At 44.7% G+C, this 22,126-nt stretch overlaps 1 protein-coding gene across 1 annotated transcript in view; it reads right to left on the minus strand.

Annotated features, from left to right (window-relative positions):
- Positions 1-21,293, minus strand: part of fbxo7 (F-box protein 7) — a 42,079-nt gene extending 20,786 nt beyond the window's left edge. The window contains exons 1-2 of the mRNA XM_086009017.1: positions 21,105-21,293; positions 9,087-9,270 (exon numbers count right to left, since the gene is read on the minus strand). Of these exons, the coding sequence (XP_085865143.1) occupies positions 9,087-9,208 (122 nt within the window). The 5' untranslated portion in view covers positions 9,209-9,270; positions 21,105-21,293. The remainder of the gene's footprint in view (positions 1-9,086; positions 9,271-21,104) is intronic.
- Positions 21,294-22,126: the final 833 nt, after the last annotated feature.

The following is a 22,126-nucleotide window of genomic DNA, read 5'->3' on the forward strand; positions in this document are numbered from 1 at the left end:
CTCCAAGTGGAAACATTGTCTCTAAGTCTACCCTATCAAACCCTTTCATTATCTTAAAGACCACTATCAGGTCGCCCCCTCGACCTTTTCTTTTCTAGAGAGAAGAGCCTCTGCCGGTTCAGCCTTTCCGATAAGTATATCCTCTCAGTTTTGGCATCATCCCAGTGTATCTTTTTTGTACCTTCTCCAAAGCCTTGATCTTATTGAATGGCAGAGCAGGCTCGAGGGGCCAAGTGGCCTATTCCTACTCCTATTTCTTATGTTCTTATGTTCTTTTTATAATGTGGATAGTAATCCAAGTGTGGTCTAACCAAGCTTTGATACAAGTTTAATGTAACTTCTCTGCTCTTCAATTCTATCTCTCTTGAAATAAACCCTAGTGCTTGGTTTGCGTTTTTTTTTAAATGGCCTTATTAACCGGCGCGCTACTTTTAGTGATTTGTGTATCTGTACCTCTAGATCCCTTTGCTCCTCTACCCCACTCAGACTTTTATTATCCAAGCAGTATGTGGCCTCCTTATTCTTCCTACCAAAATGCATCACCTCATACTTATTTGTGTTGAAATTCATTTGTCAATTACACGCCCATTCTGCAAGTTTATTAATGGCTTCCTTTCTTTTGTCGTATTGTTCCTCTGTATTAATTACACCTCCCAATTTGGTGTCATTCGCAAATTTTTAAATTGTACTTCCAATTCCCCGAGTAAAAAAATCATTCATGTAAATTGTGAACAGCAGTGGTCCCAGCACCGATGGCTGTGGACAACCACTTCCCACCTTTTGCCAGTCTGAGTAGCTGCCCTTAACCCCATCACTCTTTTTTTTCTGTTTTATAGCCAGCCTGCTATCGGTTCTGCCCCCTGACTCCACATGCTCTGACCTTAGTAATGAGTCTACAATGCGGTAACTTATCGAAGGTCTTTTGAAAGTCCAAATATATTACATCTACTCTTCTCTTAGGCAGTCCCTCGGAAGCGAGGATGACTTGCTTCCACACTAAAAATGAGTTCTCAGGTGACTGATGAGTCCAATGCGGGACCTACAGTCTCTGTCACAGGTGGGGCAGACGGTGGTTGAAGGGGCAGGTGGGTGGGGTGCTTGGTTTGACGTGCGCTCCTTGCGCTTGGCTTCCGCTTGCTCCCGGCGAAGAGACTCGAGGTGTTCGGCACCTTCCCTGATGCTTCTCCTCCACTTTGTGTAGTCTTGGGCCAGGAATTCCCAAGTGTCGGTGGGGATGTTGCACTTTTTCAAGGAGGCTTTGAGGGTGTCCTTGAAGCGTTTCCTCTGCCCACCTGGGGCTCTCATGCCGAGCCGGAGCTCCGAGTAGAGCGCTTGTTTTGGGAGTCTCGTATTGGGCATGTGGACAATGTGACCCATCCATCGGAGCTGATCGAGCGTGGTCAAAGCTTTGATGTTGGGGATGTTGGCCTGAGCAAGAACACTGACATCGGTGGGCCTATCCTGCCAATGGATTTGCAGGATCTTGCGGAGGCAGCGTTGGTGGTACCTCTCCAGTGCTTTGAGGTGCCTGCTGTATATGGTCCATGTCTCTGAGTCATACAGCAGGGCGGGTATCACTACTGCTCTGTAGACCATGAGCTTAGTGCCGGGTTTGAGGTCCTGGTCTTCAAACACTCTCTTCCTCAGGCGACCAAAGGCTGCACTGGCACACTGAAGGCGGTGTTGGACTTCGTCGTCGATGTCTGCCCTTGTTGACAGTAGGCTCCCGAGGTATGGAAAATAGTCCACGTTGTCCAAGGCCTTGTTGTGGATTTTGATAATCGGGGGGGCAGTACTGTGTGGCGGGGGCAGGTTGGTAGAGGACCTTTGTCTTACGGATGTTTAGTGTAAGGCCCATGCTCTCGTATGCTTCGGTGAAGGTGTTGACGATGGTTTGGAGTGCGACCTCCGAGTGAGCACAGACGCAAGCGTTGTCTGCATACTGTAATTGCATAACATCTACTGCATTACCCATGAATACACTTTGTTAATTAAATGGCCAAGCATGACCTTTTCCCTTTTGAAATCTGTGCTGACTACTATTATATTTTTGGTTTCTAGATGTTTTTCTATTGCAGTTTTTAGCAAACATTTCATTATCTTTCCTACTACTGACGTTAAGCTAACTGGTCTATAGCTCCCTGGACTTGCTCTATCTCCCTTTTTAAATATAAAGAATAACATTAGCTGTCTGCCAGTCTTCTGGCACTACTCCCTTTTCTAATGCACATATATGTAATAGTGCCTCGGCTATCCCTTCCGTAACTCTTAATATGCACAGGTGCAATCCACCCGGACATGGGGTTTGATCCTCTCGAAGATTGATTAGTTTATCAATTATCTCCCCCTCTCGATCTTAAATGTCTTTATATCGTTTTTGATTTCTTCTTCTAATATCATGCCCACATTGTTAGTTTCCCTGGTAACTACTGAGGCGAAGTATTCAATATTTCTGCCATTGCCTGAGAGTTTATCTTGTGTATCTTTTAGTGGCCCTATTCCTATCCTGATTTATCATTTTGTTATTTGTGTGTCTGTAGAATACTTTACTATTTCTTTTTATATTCCTCGATAATTTAATTTCACAGTTTGCCTTCCTAATTGTTCTTTTTACTTCTTTCCTAACCTCTTCGTATTTTCTTTTGTCATCCTCTCCTTTACTGTCTATGTATGTAGTGTATGCCTTTTTCTTTAGTTTCAAATTTACCCTTATCTCTTTATTCATCCATGGTGTTTCATTATTGACCAGTTTGTTCTTATTTTTTATATTTCTCCTGAACTCTATTGATCGCCATTTTAAATATTTCCCACTGCTGTTCTATCTCAACATTTTTTTCCAGTTTACCTTCCCTAGTTTCATTCTCATCCCCATAATCATTATTTTAAATCTTATGATGTTATGATCCAGTAATGATTCCTCCCTTGTTGGGCTTCTTACGTACTGGGTAAGAAAGGAGTCCTGAACATGCTGTAAAAGCTTCATTCCCTTTTTCCCTTTCCCTACCTCTTGCCAGTTTATTTGGGGTAGTTGAAATCTCCCATGATTATTATTTTACTCATTTCATAGATTTTTCTACATATTTCTTCCTTCACTTCCCTTCCACTATTAGGTGATCTATAGATTACCCCTTTTAACGCGATCGATCCCTTCTTATCCTTTGTCGCAATCCATATGCATTCAGTTTCTATCTTAATGTTGGTTATGCCCCATTTTTCTACTGCCATTATGCGATCATGTGTACAGTCACAGATTGTTTGATTCTGTACAGACCAGGGACGAAGCATGGAATCTTCCTGGTCTGAGTAGCTCAGTACCATGCCTCATTAAACATTTACATGTAGACATTGGGAACTCATTACATGATTTTCAAACCTTTCTCAGAAGACCACTGTGGCTACATATTTAACAAAATACATAATCTTAAATAAGCATTTTGCTATATTTTCCAGTGTCGAAATATATTTTCCAGTGTCGAAATATAAATATTACTACTTATTCTGATTTTTCTCTCACAAACATTGAAATCGAGTCTCACAGGCAATGTTCAGCTAACCCATAACATTTCATCAAACACAACTTCAAAATAAAAAAGAGAAACGTTGGAAACACTTAACAGGTCTGTCAGCATCCGTAGAGAGAACAGACATGTGAACATTTCAGGTATACAGTCTTCATCAGAACTGGGAAAAATTAAAGATGAACTAGATTTAAAAAGGAAAATGACTTGTAAAGTGTTTAAAAAGGAAAAAGGAATTTTCACTATTCCCTCTGGTCTCCCTCTCTGACTCCAAAAAGATTGGAGCAAGCACCTCAGCTTCATCCTCCTACGCCCCCAACTTAACAGATTCTGAAATTGGCACAATGTCGAGCTCTTCTTCCGCCACTTTGACCTCTACACCTACGTTTTTGCCCAGGTAGCTTCCCCCACAACCTGTATGGCAGGAGGACCTATACCTTGCTGAGGGTGAATGCCAACTCTGATAACTCCTATCTTCCCCTTGACCATGACCGCATTACTGAACACCAAGCTATAATTTTCCAGGCCAATGCTGACCTCATGTCCTCTCTAGATCTTCCCCACACTGCCTCCAATCTCAGTCTTCAATCCTGCACAGCCCACTTCCACCTCCTCCCTCCAAGATACATAAACCGTACTGACGGAATACTGCACTGTCAGAGGTACCGTCTTTCGGATGAGGCATTAAACCAGGGCCCCATCTGTCCTCTCAGGTGGACGTAAAAGATCCCATGGCACTATTTGAAGAAGAGATGGGGAGCTATCCCAATGTCTTGGCCAATATTTATCTTTCAACCAACGCCACTAAAACAGGTTATCTGGTCACTTACCTCATTGCTGTTTGTGGGACCTTGCTGAGCGCAAATTGGCTGCCGCATTTCTCTATATTACAAGAGTGATTATTTCGTCGAAAAGTGCTTTTGGATGTCCGGAGGCCGTGAAAGGCGATATATAAATGCAAATCCTTGCCTTTAAGTGAACACATTTCCGAACATCTCCATTCTGTCAAATATGACAAACTCCGTTGTTCGTCCCTTCCATTTCCCATTCCACTCCCACTTTGACCTCTCTGTCTTTAGCCTCCTACTGAGGCTATTTAAGGCTCAACGCAAACCCGAGGAACAGCGCCTTAAATTTCAAATAGTCACTTTGCAGTCCTCTGGCCTTAACCTTTAATCACTTTAATCTTCACTGTAGCTCCTATTTCTTTACAGCAGGAGATGCTGGCAATGTAGGACAGATGTCTCAGCATTCCTGGATGTTTGGGGAAAGGCAGGTTGCCAACCTGCCTTGGGGAAGGGTACTCCATGGGAACACTGTGCTGGTGGGGCAGTTTGCACACTTGGTGTCAGTCTGCTTTTTTCCCCTCAGGCAACCTGTTCCACTTTGCCAACTTTTCCTGTTTCCGTTTCAGACCTGCCTCACCTCAATTGCCACCACCTCAGCTATTCACATGTCCTGAGTCTCTTAAGTGTCTTTAATTTATTTCATTATGCTACTTCCTATTAGTTCATGTTAACATCACCAACTATTTTGCCAGCTTCCATTTTCCTTTTATGCACTTTACAGGTCATTCTACGCATACTTCTCTCATATGCCAGTTTTTTTGTTTTCTTCCCCCTTTCCTTTGCGCTGCCCCTGTTTAAATGCTGTTCATCTTCAAATTTTTTCCCAGTTCTGATGAAGGATTACATCAAACATTAAAAATTAGGGAAAAGCGGCATCCAATTTGCACACAGCGAATTCAAAGACTGCTGCCATCAACCCTGGACAGGAGCAGCACTGCCATTCTTAATGTAAGCAGGTTTGAGCGGAGTGTTCTCTGACCCTATTTCACAGTTTACTGGCGGATATGACTGGCTTGCCATCAAATGTCACTCCAGCTGATCCGTAGAGAGGTGAGAACATCTGGGTGAGAAGTATGCTCCAGCAATTTGAAGAAAATTTTAAATCAAATCAACAACTTGACTTTAAAGTGCCTTTAAAGTAGAAAACCTCCCAAGAAGCTTTAGAGGCAGAAGCAAAAAAAGTCAAGTGTGTTTAAAAGTACTCTGCTCATAAGCCTCCCAACAGCCCTTTTCTTGTATACAACAGAAGACCTTCCCCTCCCCCCCCATTAATGAATCGCAATTAAAAGTAACTTCAGAGACCTGGGATTTAGCAAAATGCACTTGAGCTGCATCATACAATGCAATCTCCACCAGAACAAAACAGAATAATTTTGGTAAATTTCCTTAAACACTAGCAGATTTCCATTGATATTACTCAAGTAGAGTCTAGGACCTAGAGTACAATTTTGATGTTTATTGTGGCCACAATCATTAAAAATTACAACATGGCTTTTCTGGGCTTTAATGCTATTTAGCAAATGCAAATGAAGAATTTTCCAAACATCTTACAAGTAGCTATCTGCTGATAAAGATGCCATTAAACATTAAATTTCAAACTATTTTAATGCACTACTTGTAGATTTAAAAGAATTTATGTTGCCAATTTAAAACCCTTGTTCAGTTGCAGTGAAATCTGAGCGTTCCAATACTACAGCTTTCATTTACACAGTGCCTTTACTGTAGAAAACAATCCCAAGGTGTTATTAGGAGGTGCAAGGAAAAAAACTGGATATTGACAGAGGAGGAGAAATCAAGAAGGGCATGGGGGGGGGGGGGGGGGGCAACCAAAGGCTTGGTTTGAAGGAGGATCTTAAGGAAGAAGCTGGTTTATGTCTTCCTGTATTTTGATGCAGTCTTTCACACTATTAACTATAGGTAATGCATTTGGGGAGAGCTAACAAGGCAAGGGAATACACAATAAATGGTAGGATACTGACAAGTGTAGAGGAACAGAGGGACCTTGAAGTGCATGTCCACAGATCCCTGAAGGTGGCAGGACAGGTAGATAAGGTGGCAAAGAAGGCATACGGGATATATTCTATATATTCTAGGGATATGGGGAGAAGGCAGGGACAGGGTACTGAATTTGGATGATCAGCCATGATCGCATTGAATGGCGGAGCAGGCTCGAGGGGCCGAATGGCCTACTCCTACTCCTATCTTCTATGTTTCTATGCCTTGGCTAACAAAGGAAAGTAAGAGCAGAGAGGTTATGCTTGAACTGTATAAAACACTAGTTAGGCCACAGCTAGAGTACTGCGTACAGTTCTGGTCACCACATTACAGGAACGATGTGATTGCATTAGAGAGGGGAGAGGAGATTTACGAGGATGTTGCCAGGACTGGAGAATTTTAACTATGAGGAAAGATTGGATAGGCTGGGATTGTTTTCTTTGGAACAGAGGAGGCTGAGGGGAGACTTGATTGAGGTGTTGAAGGATTCGAAAATTTCATACATCTCTTTCCCCCCCCCCCCGAAGATTTATTTGGTTTTTAAAAGAAACCCTGGTCAGACTGAGTTTTAAAACCCAGGGCACAACAAAATGGCTGTGGTCAGACCTCGTGACCGAAAGCCTGTCAGTTTCAATCGGACCCTGGCAAGCTAACAGCTTGTGCATTTCAATGTCTGCAGCAAGGAGATCACGAAACCAGACAAGACTTTTGCATATGCATTGGGGACAAACCCAATTCCAATCAGACCTACGCATAAAGGCCATCAAGGTGTTTGCTCAAACAATCAAAATAATCAGCGGGGCCATCGAGACGGGGCTGGCCCCCATCAAAGAACCTGTTGGACAAAGGAGAGCAGTTGCAGAACCGGCAGGAACCGGTTACCGGCCATCCAAGTCGATGGGCCAAGATCGATACCTTTTGTTTAATTCCAGCCCGCTCAAATCAGACAAAAGAATAAGCTGATTGAGCGTAGAGAGATAAGGGCTACCGAGGGGGGTATAACTAGCCTCTCAAGAAGCCATTCGCTCTCTCTCGCCTCGCCTCCTGCGCCCTGCCTCGCCATCAACCAAGGAAGAAGACCATCGAAGGAGAGCCCATCCAGAGAGGTAGGATACCCTGTCAGAGACCTTTTAATTACTGGGGTATCTCTACCTGGACGGTGAAGTCTGTGCAACAGCGGGACCACGTGACATCGGCAGGCAACAGGGCAAAGGGGCAAGGCTTTTCTTTCAACATCTGACCGGTGAGCATTATACTTCTGACCCCTCATAAGATAATCTAGCTAGGTGTGTATAAAATTATGAGGGGCCTAGATAGAGTGGATAGGAAGGACCTATTTCCCTTAGCAGAGAGGTCACTAACCAGGGGGTATAGATTTAAAGTAATTGGCAGAAGGATTAGAGGGGAGTTGAGGAGAACTTTTTTCACCCAGAGGGTGGTGGGGGTCTGGAACTCTCTGCCTGAAAGGGCAGTAGAGACAGAAACACTCATCACATTTAAGAAGTACTTGGCTATGCACTTGAACTGCTACAACCTACAAGGCTACAGACCAAGAGCTGGAAAGTGGGATTAGGCTGGATCGCTCTTTTTCAGCCAGCACAGACACGATGAGCCGAATGGCCTCCTTCTGTGCCATAAATTTCTATGATTCTATACCCGCCCCCCAATTTTGTATAATGTCCAAATTTCAAAACCATACCTCCAATTCCTTGGGTCCAAATCATTTATGCATACAGCAAAAAACAGTGGTCCCAGCACACATCACTATGGAACAATACTGCTCACTTTCTGCAGTAGGAGAAACACTCCAGGTGCCCTGACCTTTTGACGGGTCTCTTATGTGGCACCTTATGAAAGACCTACCTTCTAAAGTCCACGTATACCACATACACTGTTTTACTCTTGTCTAATCTTCCTGTTATTTCTTCAAACAATTCAATAAGGTTGGTTAAACGTGACCTTCCTTTTAGAAATCCATGCCGACTATTTATTATATTTTTTAGTAAATGGCCTGTTTCCATGTTGTAACATCTTTGTATTTCTATGAATTCACACCATGCTCACTCACTGTAAGGCTTTGAGGCCACAACTTAGAATGAAGCAACATTAAGAGATAAACAGAATTAGCAAGGTGGTAGTTTCCGTCAATAATATAGCTTGCAATCTTGACACCCCAGAGGCAACATATTGAAGACTTGGGAAAAGTTTGACAAGGTACTAACAAATTTGGCATAGCATAATACACATCTGAATATCCCTGCCTCAGCAACAGCCTAAACTTTCCCTTAGGCTTTCTGTGCACATGTACAATTTCCAATAAAAATTACCAGGTATAAATTTATGATTTGCACTACACCAAAACCAAATTCCAGTGTTTAAGAACAATGTATAACACTGTACGGTATCGGTATTCTATTATTGTGTTCAAACCATAATTTGACAGCATTGATGTGTGACATTCCATTCTAGTTAACTTATTGTAGAGTTATTCTGGAACACCGCCTACAGAGTGAAAGTTGTGTGACAGGTCTAAAAAGTGTCTCTATGCTATAAAATTATCAAGAATGTCAATAAATCGCTAGTTGATCAAAAAGCTCTTTAGTAGGTAATATAGTCCATTTGATAACATGAAAATAAAGATATTTCTCATTTCAAACTATATTAGCAGCACAGACACTCAAACTAATCAACCATTGAAGCAGTGGCTTGAAGTTGCTTCACTTACTTGTATCCTAAGGATGGCAGAAAAGAGTTTATAATCTTACTGCGCAGGTCAGCGAGAGTAGGCTCATCCTCCTCCAGCTCTACCCAGCCCCTCTGTCTTTGAACTCGCACACGCAGTTTCATTGCAGCTGATTCAACATGAAGTTGTCAACTGCTGTTGGTATTTCTGCAGGTGCAAGGAGGAGCTAGATAGAGAGAAGAAAAAGATTAAAATTACAGTATCATTCTCAAAAAAGAATCAAATTTAACTGAAGGGCAGGTTAATAAACTTTGTGGCATACATGTTGAGACACCTTGACTAAGAACTGGGACACACTCAATTCCCACACAACGGGTTCCCTCATATTAGCTAGGTTATTGTGGAAAGGCACCAAATGGAAGATCAGGAAACTCCCAGAGTGAATGGAGAAAAAAAACTGTCTCAATTACAAAGAAGACTAAGCAGCCGGTTTCCTTTCAGCAATAAAAAATGGAGGCAGAAAATAACTTTTTAATGACAGTGATTCCCTTTTTTTTTAAAAAGATACTTTCTTGTTTTCTATATTCATGGCTAGCTTGTAGAACAGAAGCGGACCAGCTCCAAGGTTTCTACCTGTGCCACTCGGACTGTTTCAAATGTTACCCAAGGATAACTACTCCCTCACCCATGAGGACATTTGTGACTAGGCTAACCATACATCCCCATTTTCCGGGGACAGTTCCGGATTAGGCACTGTGTCCCCGGGCAAACAACATCCTCGGTTCAGGAAACTCGTCCCCGAATAGAGCCATATTCATTGGTCCGCATGAGTTTCATTTTAACTTTATTTTTATATAAATTGGAAAAATTCAATCTTTGTTTTTTGTTTTAAAAACACAAAATGTACAGAAAGCTCCGAGGGAGCTTCTCATCCCGTTCGCGCCCAGGAACGGATTCCAGGAGCCAGGAACTGATTTCAGGAACCAATTGAATGGAGGAGACGATGGCATCCCTGCCTTCCCACAATGTAGTGTGGCAAAGAAAAGGCCCAATCGATAGCTTGGGCCGCACTGCACTCTGGGGAATTGAGTCACCTGATCCCGTGTTTCGGCCAACAGTGACTAGCCAGAGGGCGGAACCTTTAAAATGCATGGGAGAAGCCAAGGGTGCGGTGAGAACTGGTGGGTGAGTGGATTTACTTTACTTCAGAGATCAGTATGGTGCATCGTGTTTTTTTTTTTAAATGAATAAGGCAAGCTCTAAATTCTCCCACCGGGAAAAGCTTTCTGAAATCTTCTGAGACAGAGCGTATTTCACACCTTATATGGAAAATCTCAGTCTGTTTGGAACAGATTTAAAACTGAGAAATTAAAAGTTTGGGTATTCAGGGACAAGTATAGATGGTACAGCACTATTGCCAGAATACACGCAAGATTCGAGATTTGGTGTAAAGTGAAAATGATGTTGTCTCTACGTGTATTCCACTAGCAGAAGCAACAAAGTTGTCACATCGGTTTTCTTGAAACGTGTCCTGGCTACTTTGCTGTGCTTCCACCCTCTGTGTCCCCGGATTTGCTTTAGAAAATATGATCACCCTACAGTACAGCACAATTGAGATCAGGAACTCAGCAGGTTTGCAGGAAGCTGCAGGCAAATACTTACATACCACCATTCTGTGGCACAGAGTATTGAGGTTGGAACATGCCACGCAGGAGAATATAAAACTCTTAAATCATAGATTAATTAGGAGCTGAGTCACTGGAAAGTGTGAACAATTTCTGTTTGAGCATCCAGTGACATAACACAGAAAAATGGCATTCTCCAATAATTTGGAAGAATTTCATGGTGTCTGAAACCCTATTTTTCTTCTTTCATTCCAGTATCTTATGGTAAAAGACCTATATTTATATTGCACCTTTCACATCCTAAAGATATTCCAATTCTCTTCTGAAGTGAAATTGCACAGCAAGGTCCCACAAACAGCAATGAGATAAATAACCAGTCAATCTGTTTTAGTGGTGACATTTGAGGTACAAGTTGGCCAAGACATCAGAACTCCCTGCTCTTCTTCGACTAGTGCCTTGGGTTCTTTTATAGCCATCCGAGCAGTTATAGAGGCACTCAGTTTAACATCTCATCTAAAAGGCAGCACATTGGTCAGGACACCACTCATTGGTATCATCGTGTGGAGATGGCGGTGTTGGACTGGGGTGGACAAATGTAAGAAATCACACAACACCAGGTTATAGTCCAACAGCTTTATTTGAAATCACAAGCTTTCGGAGCGCTGCTCCTTCGTCAGGTGAAGTGGAGAGATGCATAAAAACACAGCTTATATAATCAGAATAATGTCAGATGTTTACAGGTAATCTTTCTAACTGCCATTTATCACACCTCGGCAGAGAGATAATCACAGCAATCAAAGGTGTAAATGGTGTCCAAACAGGTCAGTCAGGAAAACATTACATCAAAGAACAATGAGGTGGGGTCAAAAGGGGTCAAATGTTGCAGATGCTGGGGTTTGTATGACAAACAAAAAAAGACAAAAAACATTTTTTTTGCTGGAAATCACAGCAGGTCCGGCCGCATCTGTGCGGAGAGAACAAGCCAACAACGACTCGAGTCTGGATGACCCTACGTCAGGTGGGGTTACATGTAGCGTGACATGAACCCAAGATCTCGGTTGAGGCCGTCCTCATGGGTGCGGAACTTGGCCATCAGTTTCTGCTCGACGATTTTGCGTTGTCGTGTGTCTCGAAGGCCACCTTGGAAAATGCTTACCCGAAGATCGGAGGCTGAATGTCCTTGACTGCTGAAGTGTTCCCCAACTGGGAGGGAACACTCCTGCCTGGCTATTGTTGCGCGGTGTCCGTTCATCCGTTGTCGCAGTGTCTGCATGGTCTCGCCGATGTACCATGCTCCGGGGCTCTGCTCAGACGAGGAGGAACGCGATGGACACCTACAGACGCTGAAAGACGCCCTCGTAAGAACGGGATAGGATGCTCGACTCGTCGATCGACAGTTCCAACGGGCCACAGCAAAAAATCGCATAGACCTCCTCAGAAGACAAACACGGCACACAACCAACAGAGTACCCTTCGTCGTCCAGTACTTCCCCGGAGCGGAGAAACTACGCCATGTTCTTCGCAGCCTTCAACATGTCATCGAGGACGATGAACACCTCGCTAAGGCCATCCCCATGCCTCCACTACTCGCCTTCAAACAGCCGCCTAACCTCAGACCATCATTCGCAGCAAATTACCCAGCTTTCAGGAGAACAGCGACCACGACACCACACAACCCTGCCACAGCAACCTCTGCAAAACATGCCAGATCATCAACACAGATACCATCATCACACGTGAGGACACCACCCACCAGGTACATGGTACATACTCATGTGACTCGGCCAACGTTGTCTACCTCATACGTTGCAGGAAAGGATGCCCCGGAGCATGGTACATCGGCGAGACCATGCACACACTGCGACAACGGATGAACGGACACCGCGCAACAATCGCCAGGCAGGAGTGTTCCCTTCCAGTCGGGGAACACTTCAGCAGTCAAGGACATTCAGCTTCCGATCTTCGGGTAAGCATTCTCCAAGGCGGCCTTCGAGACACACGACAACGCAAAATCGTCGAGCAGAAACTGATAGCCAAGTTCCGCACCTATGAGGATGGCCTCAACCGAGATCTTGGGTTCATGTCACGCTACATGTAACCCCACCTGACGTAGGGTCATCCAGACTCGAGTCGTCGTTGGCTTGTTCTCTCCACACAGATGCAGCTGGAGCTGCTGTGATTTCCAGCAAAAAAAAAGTTTTTTGTCTTTTTTTTGTTTTTCATACAGACCCCAGCATCTGCAACATTTGACCCCTTGTGACCCCACCTCATTGTTCTTTGATGTAATGTTTTCCTGACTGACCTGTTTGGACACCATTTACACCTTTGATTGCTGTGATTATCTCTCTGCCGAGGTGTGATAAATGGCAGTTAGAAAGATTACCTGTAAACATCTGACATTATTCTCTGACTATATATGCTGTGTCTATATGCGTCTCTCCACTTCACCTGATGAAGGAGCAGCGCTCCGAAAGCTTGTGATTTCAAATAAAGCTGTTGGACTATAACCTGGTGTTGTGTGACTTCTTACATTGGTATCATCAGTAGTCAGCAGTAAAGTTCTTGCTGCAAAAGGAAATGAATATTCATAATATTCCAAGAGTTATCCACATAAAAAGAGTCACGATTTTTTTGTTTTGAGCAATAACAGCCTCCTATTTGTCATCCAAGGTGTTCTAGGAACCTCTAAACTATCTGTGGTCTTCTCAAGCAGAAGATCAATGTATATTTGGATTTTTAAAGCTATTTTCATGACCGTGGAGAAAACGCTTTCTGAGGCCTTGGAGAGACTAAAATCCTACTATGAAGAAAACCACCTTTGCGCAAACCCATCAAAGACGCAAGTTTGTGCATTCCACCTCAGAAACCGTGAAGCCAAACGCCAGCTGAAAGTAACCTGGTGTGGAGCAACACTGACGCATTACGAGCACCCTATCTACTTAGTCACCCTTGACCGATGCCTCACCTTCAAGAACCACATCGAGAAGACAAAGGCAAAAGTGAGCGCACGAAACAACATCCTGAATAAGCTCACTAACACAAGATGGGGAGCAAGCCCGAAAACATTGCGAACCAGTGCACTTGCTCTTTGCTATTCCACTGCCGAATACGCCTGCCCTGCATGGGAAAGGTCTACTCATGCCAAGAAGATGGATGCCGTTCTGAATGCAAGCTGCCGATTTATCACAGGTTGCTTAAAACCAACAAACACCAACAGCCTATATATCCTGGCGGGTATCGCTCCCCCTGATATAAGAACGGTAGCCAGCAAGAAAGAGCGACTCCATCAAACATCAGATGAGAGGCACCCTCTGCATTGTCACACACCTACACCCAGCCGCCTAAAGTCAAAGAAGAGCTTCATGAACAGTGTTGTTCCATTACAATCAACCTCATCTGAAGCCCGCATCGCCTTGTGGACAGACCGGCTCGCCAGTCTTGAACAACCCCCAGCGATGGAAATTTTACCTGATGAAAGCCTTCCCCCAGGAGCTAATTGCAACTGGGCAACCTGGAAGTGCCTTAACAGACTTAGGACCGGTGTAGGTTGCTCAATGGCGTCACTAAGCAACTGGGGATATTCAACCAGCCCGACAACTTGTGAATGTGGAACTGAGGCACAGACTATGCAACATCTCCTGCAATGCCCATCGTTAGAGGAACCCTGCACTGTTGCAGATCTTGCCGAATTCAACAACAAGGTGCAAAAATGTGTCCAGTTCTGGCTGGGCTATGTATAGATTGTCCGTGGACACGATAAGAAGAATGACTGTGCTTTGGAATTAGCTCAGAAAAAACTTTTGGCTGCCAGGTGGGGAAACAGACAAATTCTTTGCATTTCCAATCGCTTCCAAGTCATTGGAGGTCATGGAGAAAATCCTCCAATGTCTGGGATCATATTTGACACAAATAAAGATGGTCGCAGTTGTTGTAAGCCAATTAATACCCCAGGACATCACTGCAGGAGTTTCTCAGAGCAACGTCCTCAGCCCAAGCATCTTCAGCTGCTTCAATAACATTAATTCCTTAAGATCAGAAATGGGGTTGTTTATCAATGATTCTTTAACATTCAGATCCATTCATAGTTCCTCATATAATGAAACAGTCCAGAAGTGACAGGCAATGGCCATCTCCTACAAAGTGCAACCACTTCCTCTGACCTTCAATGGCACCAACTAGTGCTGAGTCCCCGGTCATCAGCATCCTCGGGGATCACCACTGACCAGAAAATTAAGTGAACCAGCCATATCAACAACATGCCCACAATAGAAGGGCAATGGCTGAGTACATTGCGATGAGTGGCACATGGTATTACTTCTCAAAGCCTCTTCACCATCTATAAGGTTCAAATTAGCAGCGTGATGAAATGCTCACCACTCACTAAGATGGGTGCAACTGCAACAACACTCAAGAAACTCTGTGGGTTGTAGTTAATAAGGCCTTTCTGGTGCAGAGTGACTGTTGGTAAACCATTTAACTGGTGTAACTAGAGGGATTGATTTAATTTAAATCCATTTAATTTAAATCCAATTAATTAAAGGGGATACTAGCATCTAAAATCGGGCAGAGGGTGTCCATAGCTAACAATAAAAAATTTAATTAATTACATAGAATGGAGCAGGTGATGTGTTACTGTTGCGAGATGTGGGAGCCAGTGAACCCCATTGAGGTTCACAGTGATTACGTCTGTGACAAGTGTCTGCTACTACAGGAACTCCAGCTCCGTGTTGATGAGCTGGAGTCTGAGCTTCAGACACTGCGACACATCAGGGAGGCGGAGAAGTACCTGGACTCTGTGTATCAGGAGGTGGTCACACCTATGAAGTTAATTAATTCAGATGTAGCCCATGGTCAGGGGCAGGACGGTGTGACTACGAGTGAGGCAGGTACGGGGATCCAGGAGGTAGAGCTGGAGGAGCCGCAGCCCTTGCTCTTGTCCAACAGGTTCGAGGTTCTTACTCCCTGTGGGGACAGGAGCAGGGACTGCAGGGAGGATGAGGAACCTGGCCACAGCACCTTGGAATGGGGGGCCATTCAAGAGGGGGGAGTAAATAGAAATGTTGTAGTGGTAGGGGATAGTATTATTAGGGGGATAGAGTTCTCTGCAGGCGAGAGCGAGAGTCCCGAAGGCTGTGTTGCCTACCTGGTGCCAGGGTTAAGGACATCTCCTCTGGGCTGGAAAGAAACTTGCAGTGGGAGGGGGTGGATCCAGTTGTCGTGGTCCATGTTGGTACAAACGATGTAGATAGGACTAGGAAGCCGGTTCTGTTAAAGGAGTATGAGCAGCTAGGGGTCAAATTAAGAAACAGAACCTCAAGGGTAATAATCTCTGGATTATTACCTGAGCCACGAGCAAATTTGGCTAGGACAAATAAAATCAGAGAGTTAAATGCGTGGCTCAAAGACTGGTGTGGGAGAAATGCTTCCTGGGACACTGGCACCAGTACTGGGGCAGGAGGGAGCTGTTCCGTTGGGACGGGCTTCACTTGGCCAGTGCTGGGACTAGAGTCCTGGCGGATCATATAACTAGGGCTGTAGAGAGGGCTTTAAACTAACTAGTGGGGGGGGGGGGGGGGAGGTTCCTAGAGAGCAAATAATACAAATGACAACAGAGAAGGTCATAGACTTAGGTAGCAGTGGGGAAATTAAAAACCAGAGCGTGTCAGGAAGGGGCAGAAGGTATGGAGTAAAAGGTAAAGTAATAAAAAGGGCAAAAGCAGGAACTAAGTGTCACATAACATATTTGAAAGTTCTCTATCTGAATGCACGTAACATTCGTAACAAAATAGACGAGTTAATGGCACAAATAACTACATATGGGTATGATCTTGTGGCCATTACAGAAACATGGCTGCAGGGTGACAATGCCTGGGAATTAAACATACCAGGTTATTTAACGATCAAGAAGGACAGGCAGGAAGGAAAGGGAGGTGGGGTGGCTATGTTAATAAAGGAAGGAATCACTGTAATACAGAGAAATGATATTGGGTCAAAAGATCAGGATAATGAAACAGTTTGGGTGGAGGTAAGGAATAATAAGGGGAAAAACCACTAGTGGGCGTAGTCTATAGGCCTCCGAACAGTCGCAACTCTGTTGGACGGAGTATCAATCAGGAAATAGTTGAGGCTTGTAATAAGGGAGCATCTATAATTATGGGGGATTTTAACTATCATATTAATTGGACAAATCAAATTGGGCAGGGCTGCCTTGAGGATGAGTTCATTGAGTGTATTAGGGATTGGTTTCTTGAGCAGTATGTAACTGAACCGACCAGGGGGCAAGCAACCTTGGATCTGGTCCTGTGTAACGAGACAGAATTAATTAAAAATGTCCTAGTAAAGGATCCCCTTGGAATGAGTGACCATAACATGGTTGAATTCCATATTCAATTAGAGGGTGAGAAGGTTGGATCTCAAACAAGCATGCTAAGCTTGAATAAAGGAGACTATGAAGGTATGAGAGTGGAATTGAGTAGAGTGGATTGGGAAAATAGATTAAAGGGTAAGACGATACATGATCAGTGGTGTACATTTAAGGAGTTATTTTACAACTTCCAAAAAATATATATTCCACTGAGAAGAAAAGGGTGTAAAAGACAGCCATCCGTGGCTAAGTAAAGAAATTAAGGATAGTATTCGACTAAAAACAAGGGCATATAAGGTAGCCAAATCTAGTGGGAGGATAGAGGATTGGGAAAACTTTAAAAGACAGCAAAAAATAACAAAAAGATTGATTAAGAAAGGGAAGATAGATTATGAAAGTAAATTAGCAAAAAATATAAAAACAGATAGTAAGAGTTTTTATAGTTATATAAAAAGAAAAAGGGTGGCTAAAGTAAATGTTGGTCCCTTAGAGGATGAGACCGGGAAATTAATGGTGGGAAATATGGAGATGGCAAAAACACTGAATGAATATTTTGTATTAGTCTTTACAGTAGAGGACACGAAGAATATCCCAACACTGGACAAACAGGGGGCTATGGGGGGGGGGGGGGGGGGGGAGGAGCTAAACACGATCAAAATCACTAAGGAAGTGGTACTCGGTAAAATAATGGGACTCAAGGCGGATCAATCACCTGGACCTGATGGCGTACATCCTAGAGTCTTGAGGGAAGTGGCGGTAGGGATTGTGGATGCATTAGTAATAATTTTCCAAAACTCCCTGGACTCAGCAAAGGTCCCGGCAGACTGGAAAACTGCTAATGTAACATCCTTATTTAAAAAGGGCAGTAGACAGAAGGCTGGAAACTATAGACCGGTTAGCCTAACATCTGTGGTAGGTAAAATTTTGGAGTCCATTATTAAGGAGACAGTAACAGGACATTTGGATAATCATAATTTAATAGGACAAAGTCAGCATGGTTTTATGAAGGGGAAGTCATGTTTGACAAATTTGCTGGAGTTCTTTGAGGAAGTAACATATAGGGTGGATAAAGGGGAACCAGTGGACGTAGTGTATTTAGACTTCCAAAAGGCATTTGACAAGGTGCCACACAAAAGATTATTGCTTAAGATAAAAAATCACGGGATTGGGGGTAATATTCTGGCATGGATAGAGGATTGGCTATCTAACAGAAGGCAGAGAGTTGGGATAAATGGTTCATTCTCAGACTGACAATTAGTAACTAGTGGTGTTCCGCAGGGGTCAGTGCTGGGTCCCCAACTCTTTACAATCTATATTAACGATTTGGAGGAGGGGACCGAGTGTAACATATCAAAGTTTGCAGATGATACGAAGATGGGAGGGAAAGTAGTGAGTGAGGAGGACATAAAAAACCTGCAAGGGGACATAGACAGGCTAAGTAAGTGGGCAGAGATTTGGCAGGTGGAATACAATACTGGAAAGTGTGAGGTTATGCACTTTGGCAGGAAAAATCGTAGAGCAAGTTATTATCTTAATGGCAAGAAACTGGAAAGTACTGAAGTACAAAGGGATCTGGGTGTCCTGGTGCACGAAACGCAAAAGGTTAGTATGCAGGTGCAGCAAGTGATTAAGAAGGCCAATGGAATGTTGGCTTTCATTGCTAGGGGGATAGAATATAAAAATAGGGAGTTATTGCTTCAGTTGTACAAGGTATTGGTGAGACCGCACCTGGAATACTGCATACTTAAGAAAAGACATACAGGTAGACTATCCTTTATCCGAAAACCTCGGGACCAGCCGTGTTTCGGTTTTCGGAAAATTTCGGATTTCGGAAGGTGGGTCGGCGGGGGTCCCCGCGGAGGTCGGGCGTCCGCGGGGGGGTCCGCAGTCGTGGCTTGTCCGTCGCTGCTAGCCTGGAATGCAATGAAGTTCCGCATTTCCACCAACAGGTCGTCGTGCTCGGTCGGAACAGGGGCCGGCACCGCCGCGGGCTCAGAGCTCTCGTTGCTTTCGAGCCTTTGGAAGAGAGTCAGGTGGTTCCGCGGGGGGGTCGGCGGGGGGTCGTGCGCACGACTTACGCTGATCCTCTGCTCAGCGTAAGTCGGCGGGGGTCGGGGTCGGCAGGGGGGTCCGCGGGGGGTCGTGCGCACGACTTACGCTGACCCTCTGCTCAGTGTAAGTCGTGCGCCACTCTGGTCATGTCTTGCGCACGACTTACGCTGACCGAAAAAACCTTCGGTTTTTAGAGGGTTTCGGTTTTCAGAAGTTCGGATAAAGGGTATTCTACCTGTACTTGCTCTCGAGTCAGTACAAAGAAGGTTCACTCGGTTAATCCCGGGGATGAGGGGATGGACATATGAGGGGAGGTTGAGTAGATTGGGACTCTACTCATTGGAGTTCAGAAGAATGAGAGGCGATCTTATTGAAACATATAAGATTGTGAAGGGGTTGGATCGGGTGGATGCGGGGAGGATGTTCCCGATGATGGGTGAAACTAGAACTAGGGGGCATAATCTTAGAATAAGGGGCTGCTCTTTCAAAACTGAGATGAGGAGGAACTACTTCACTCAGAGGGTGGTAGGTCCATGGAATATGCTGCCCCAAAAAGCTGTAGAAGCTACATCATTACATAAATTTAAAACAGAAATAGACAGTTTCCTAGAAGTAAAGGGAATTAAGGGTTACGGGGAGCGGGCAGGAATTTGGACATGAGTCTAGGTTCGGATCGGACATGGCCCTGTGGGTAGCGGAGCGGGCCCAGGGGCCGTGTAGCCTGATCCTGCTCCTATTTCGTGTGTCTAATTCTGTTAGATTCAGGAGATGGTTCTGTGATAGTAGATTGGCGGTTAGGATCAGATCAGCCATGATCTTATTGAATGGCGGAGCAGGCTCGAGGGGCCGATTGGCCTACTCCTGCTCCTATTTCTTATGTTCTTATGTAACTTGACAGAGCAGTCTGCTTGCCACTAAACTCAATATCCCTTCCTCCACTTTTGGCACTTAGGGGCAGCAACACGTACTGTCTGCTGAACATTGCAGAAACTCATCAAGCTTCCTCCAACAACACCTTCCCAGCCCTATGACTCTACCACCAAGAAGGACAAGAGCAGCAAGATCATTGGAACATTGCCACCACCACCAAGTTCCCCTCCAAGAACTACACTATCCTGACTTAGTCATAGATCACAGCTCTTTCACCAACATCCTGGAATTCCTTACTTTTGGTTGTTTGGCCTTCAACTTAGCATACTCCTTGTTGGCAAAGTGTTCACTGCTCTGCAGAAAACTTGGAGGAAAACCAAAATTTCCCAGCCCCTCCCCCCTTCAAGGGTGTTTTTTTTAAAAAGAAGAAATAACATTCTTTGTTCTTTATCATGTACAACAATGGCAGTCTTCTGCTTTCTTCCCAGCACCCTCTGGGACTTGCAAAGGCACTGTACTTCGGCGGCTGCGGCAGGATTCGGCAGGCTGGGCAGAGAGAGAAATTAGTGTTTCTTCGGCAAAAGCAGAAATACCGTTTGCAATTGAAATCCAGATTAAAATAAAATGTAAAAAAACTGGTTTAATAGAGATTGATGAAATATTAAAGCAACGATGAAAAATCAAGTGAAAATGCCCTGAGGAAAAAATAATATTTGCTAAGAAAACGCAGGTTACATGGTCAAGATCCAAAAACTGTACATGTAGGAAACGCATTAAATGACATTGTACAACAAAAGGGCATGTGAAAGCCGGCAGTAACCACCTGACTTACTGGAACCCTTGATAACGGATTCACTTTCGGTTCTGAAGTTATTAAGTGTATATATAAACACACTGCCTCTCCCTACACACACACCCTCTCTGCATTCACCCGTTTCACAGAGTACATTTCTCGCACTCTGATTGGGGGGGGGGGTTACGCTGCATTACCCATTACCCATGGCTTTAATCACCCATAACTGCGGCTCCTGGCCGGGTAGAGGTGGCGTGAGGGCGAAATATTTATGATCCGGCTGGAGACAGGCCGTTCGATGCCCGTCTCCTCCTGGGCCTAACCCCACTGGCTCTGCCCAAACTCCCAGTACTTACAGCTTTCGGGAATCGCCCCACTCAGGCCTGGTCTTGCCCCTTTTCCTTCCACCGCTCCGCTGGCGTTAATCTGACACGAGCTGCCCGCGGTCACTATGGTGATTATTACTCCCAGTTATTAGTCTCGCCGTGGCGGCCCCGCAAAGTGACTGCAACCTAAGCCCCGCCCCCCTGAGACCAGCAAGCAGCTCCATCGACTGCGCCTGCGCCGGCCAATCCTGTGTTGCCCGGCACCCTCGGCGCGCGCACTGACCCGCCGCTGTGATGATTTGAAGGCGGAGCCGCCATTCAGGGTAAAGGCATCACTCAGTGTGCCGGTACACTGTCCCATCTCTCAAGGTTTTTCGCCACTCAGACTTTTCCAAGTGTATCACTCATTATTTGGGACGACAGTCACTTATTTCTGGTTTAACATGTAATCTATTTTGATTAATGTCACTTTTAAAAATAAACAACACACTTTCTCATGTTTCCCAGCTCTTATTCTTGCTGAATATGCCAGCTACACCACTTTGCGAGGGGGTCGTTCAGCCCGATTGCCTGCCTCTCTTCCGCGGCCATGTTCGCGCCCGGGTGGCCCTGGAGATGGAGCACGCGGTGTCCGCCGGCGCGCTTGAGTACTTCCGCGACCGGTGGGCGCCACGGGGACTGGAGTGCGTCATTGATTCGGATAACACAATTTTAATTTGATTTGTTAAGGTTCATTTAAAATTTGATTAATTTACAGACAATTTGTTTTTGGTCCAATCAGAAGAGTACACCACTTTGCGAGGGGGTCGTTCAGCCCGATTGCCTGCCTCTCTTCCGCGGCCATGTTCGCGCCCGGGTGGCCCTGGAGATGGATCACGCGGTGTCCGCCGGCGCGCTCGAGCAATTTCGTGACCGGTGGGCGCCGCGGGGACTGGAGTGCATAATTAGTTCAAACAACCAAATTTTAATTTGATTTGTTAAGGTTTATTTAAAGGGTTATTAGAGTTTTGTTTACAGTTTATTTGTTTAACTTATTTGTCTCGCAAAAGAGG

Source organism: Somniosus microcephalus, chromosome 16 (genome assembly GCF_052327205.1).
Source record: "Somniosus microcephalus isolate GS21.2 chromosome 16, FLI_Smic_1.0, whole genome shotgun sequence".
Lineage (NCBI taxonomy): Eukaryota > Metazoa > Chordata > Chondrichthyes > Squaliformes > Somniosidae > Somniosus > Somniosus microcephalus.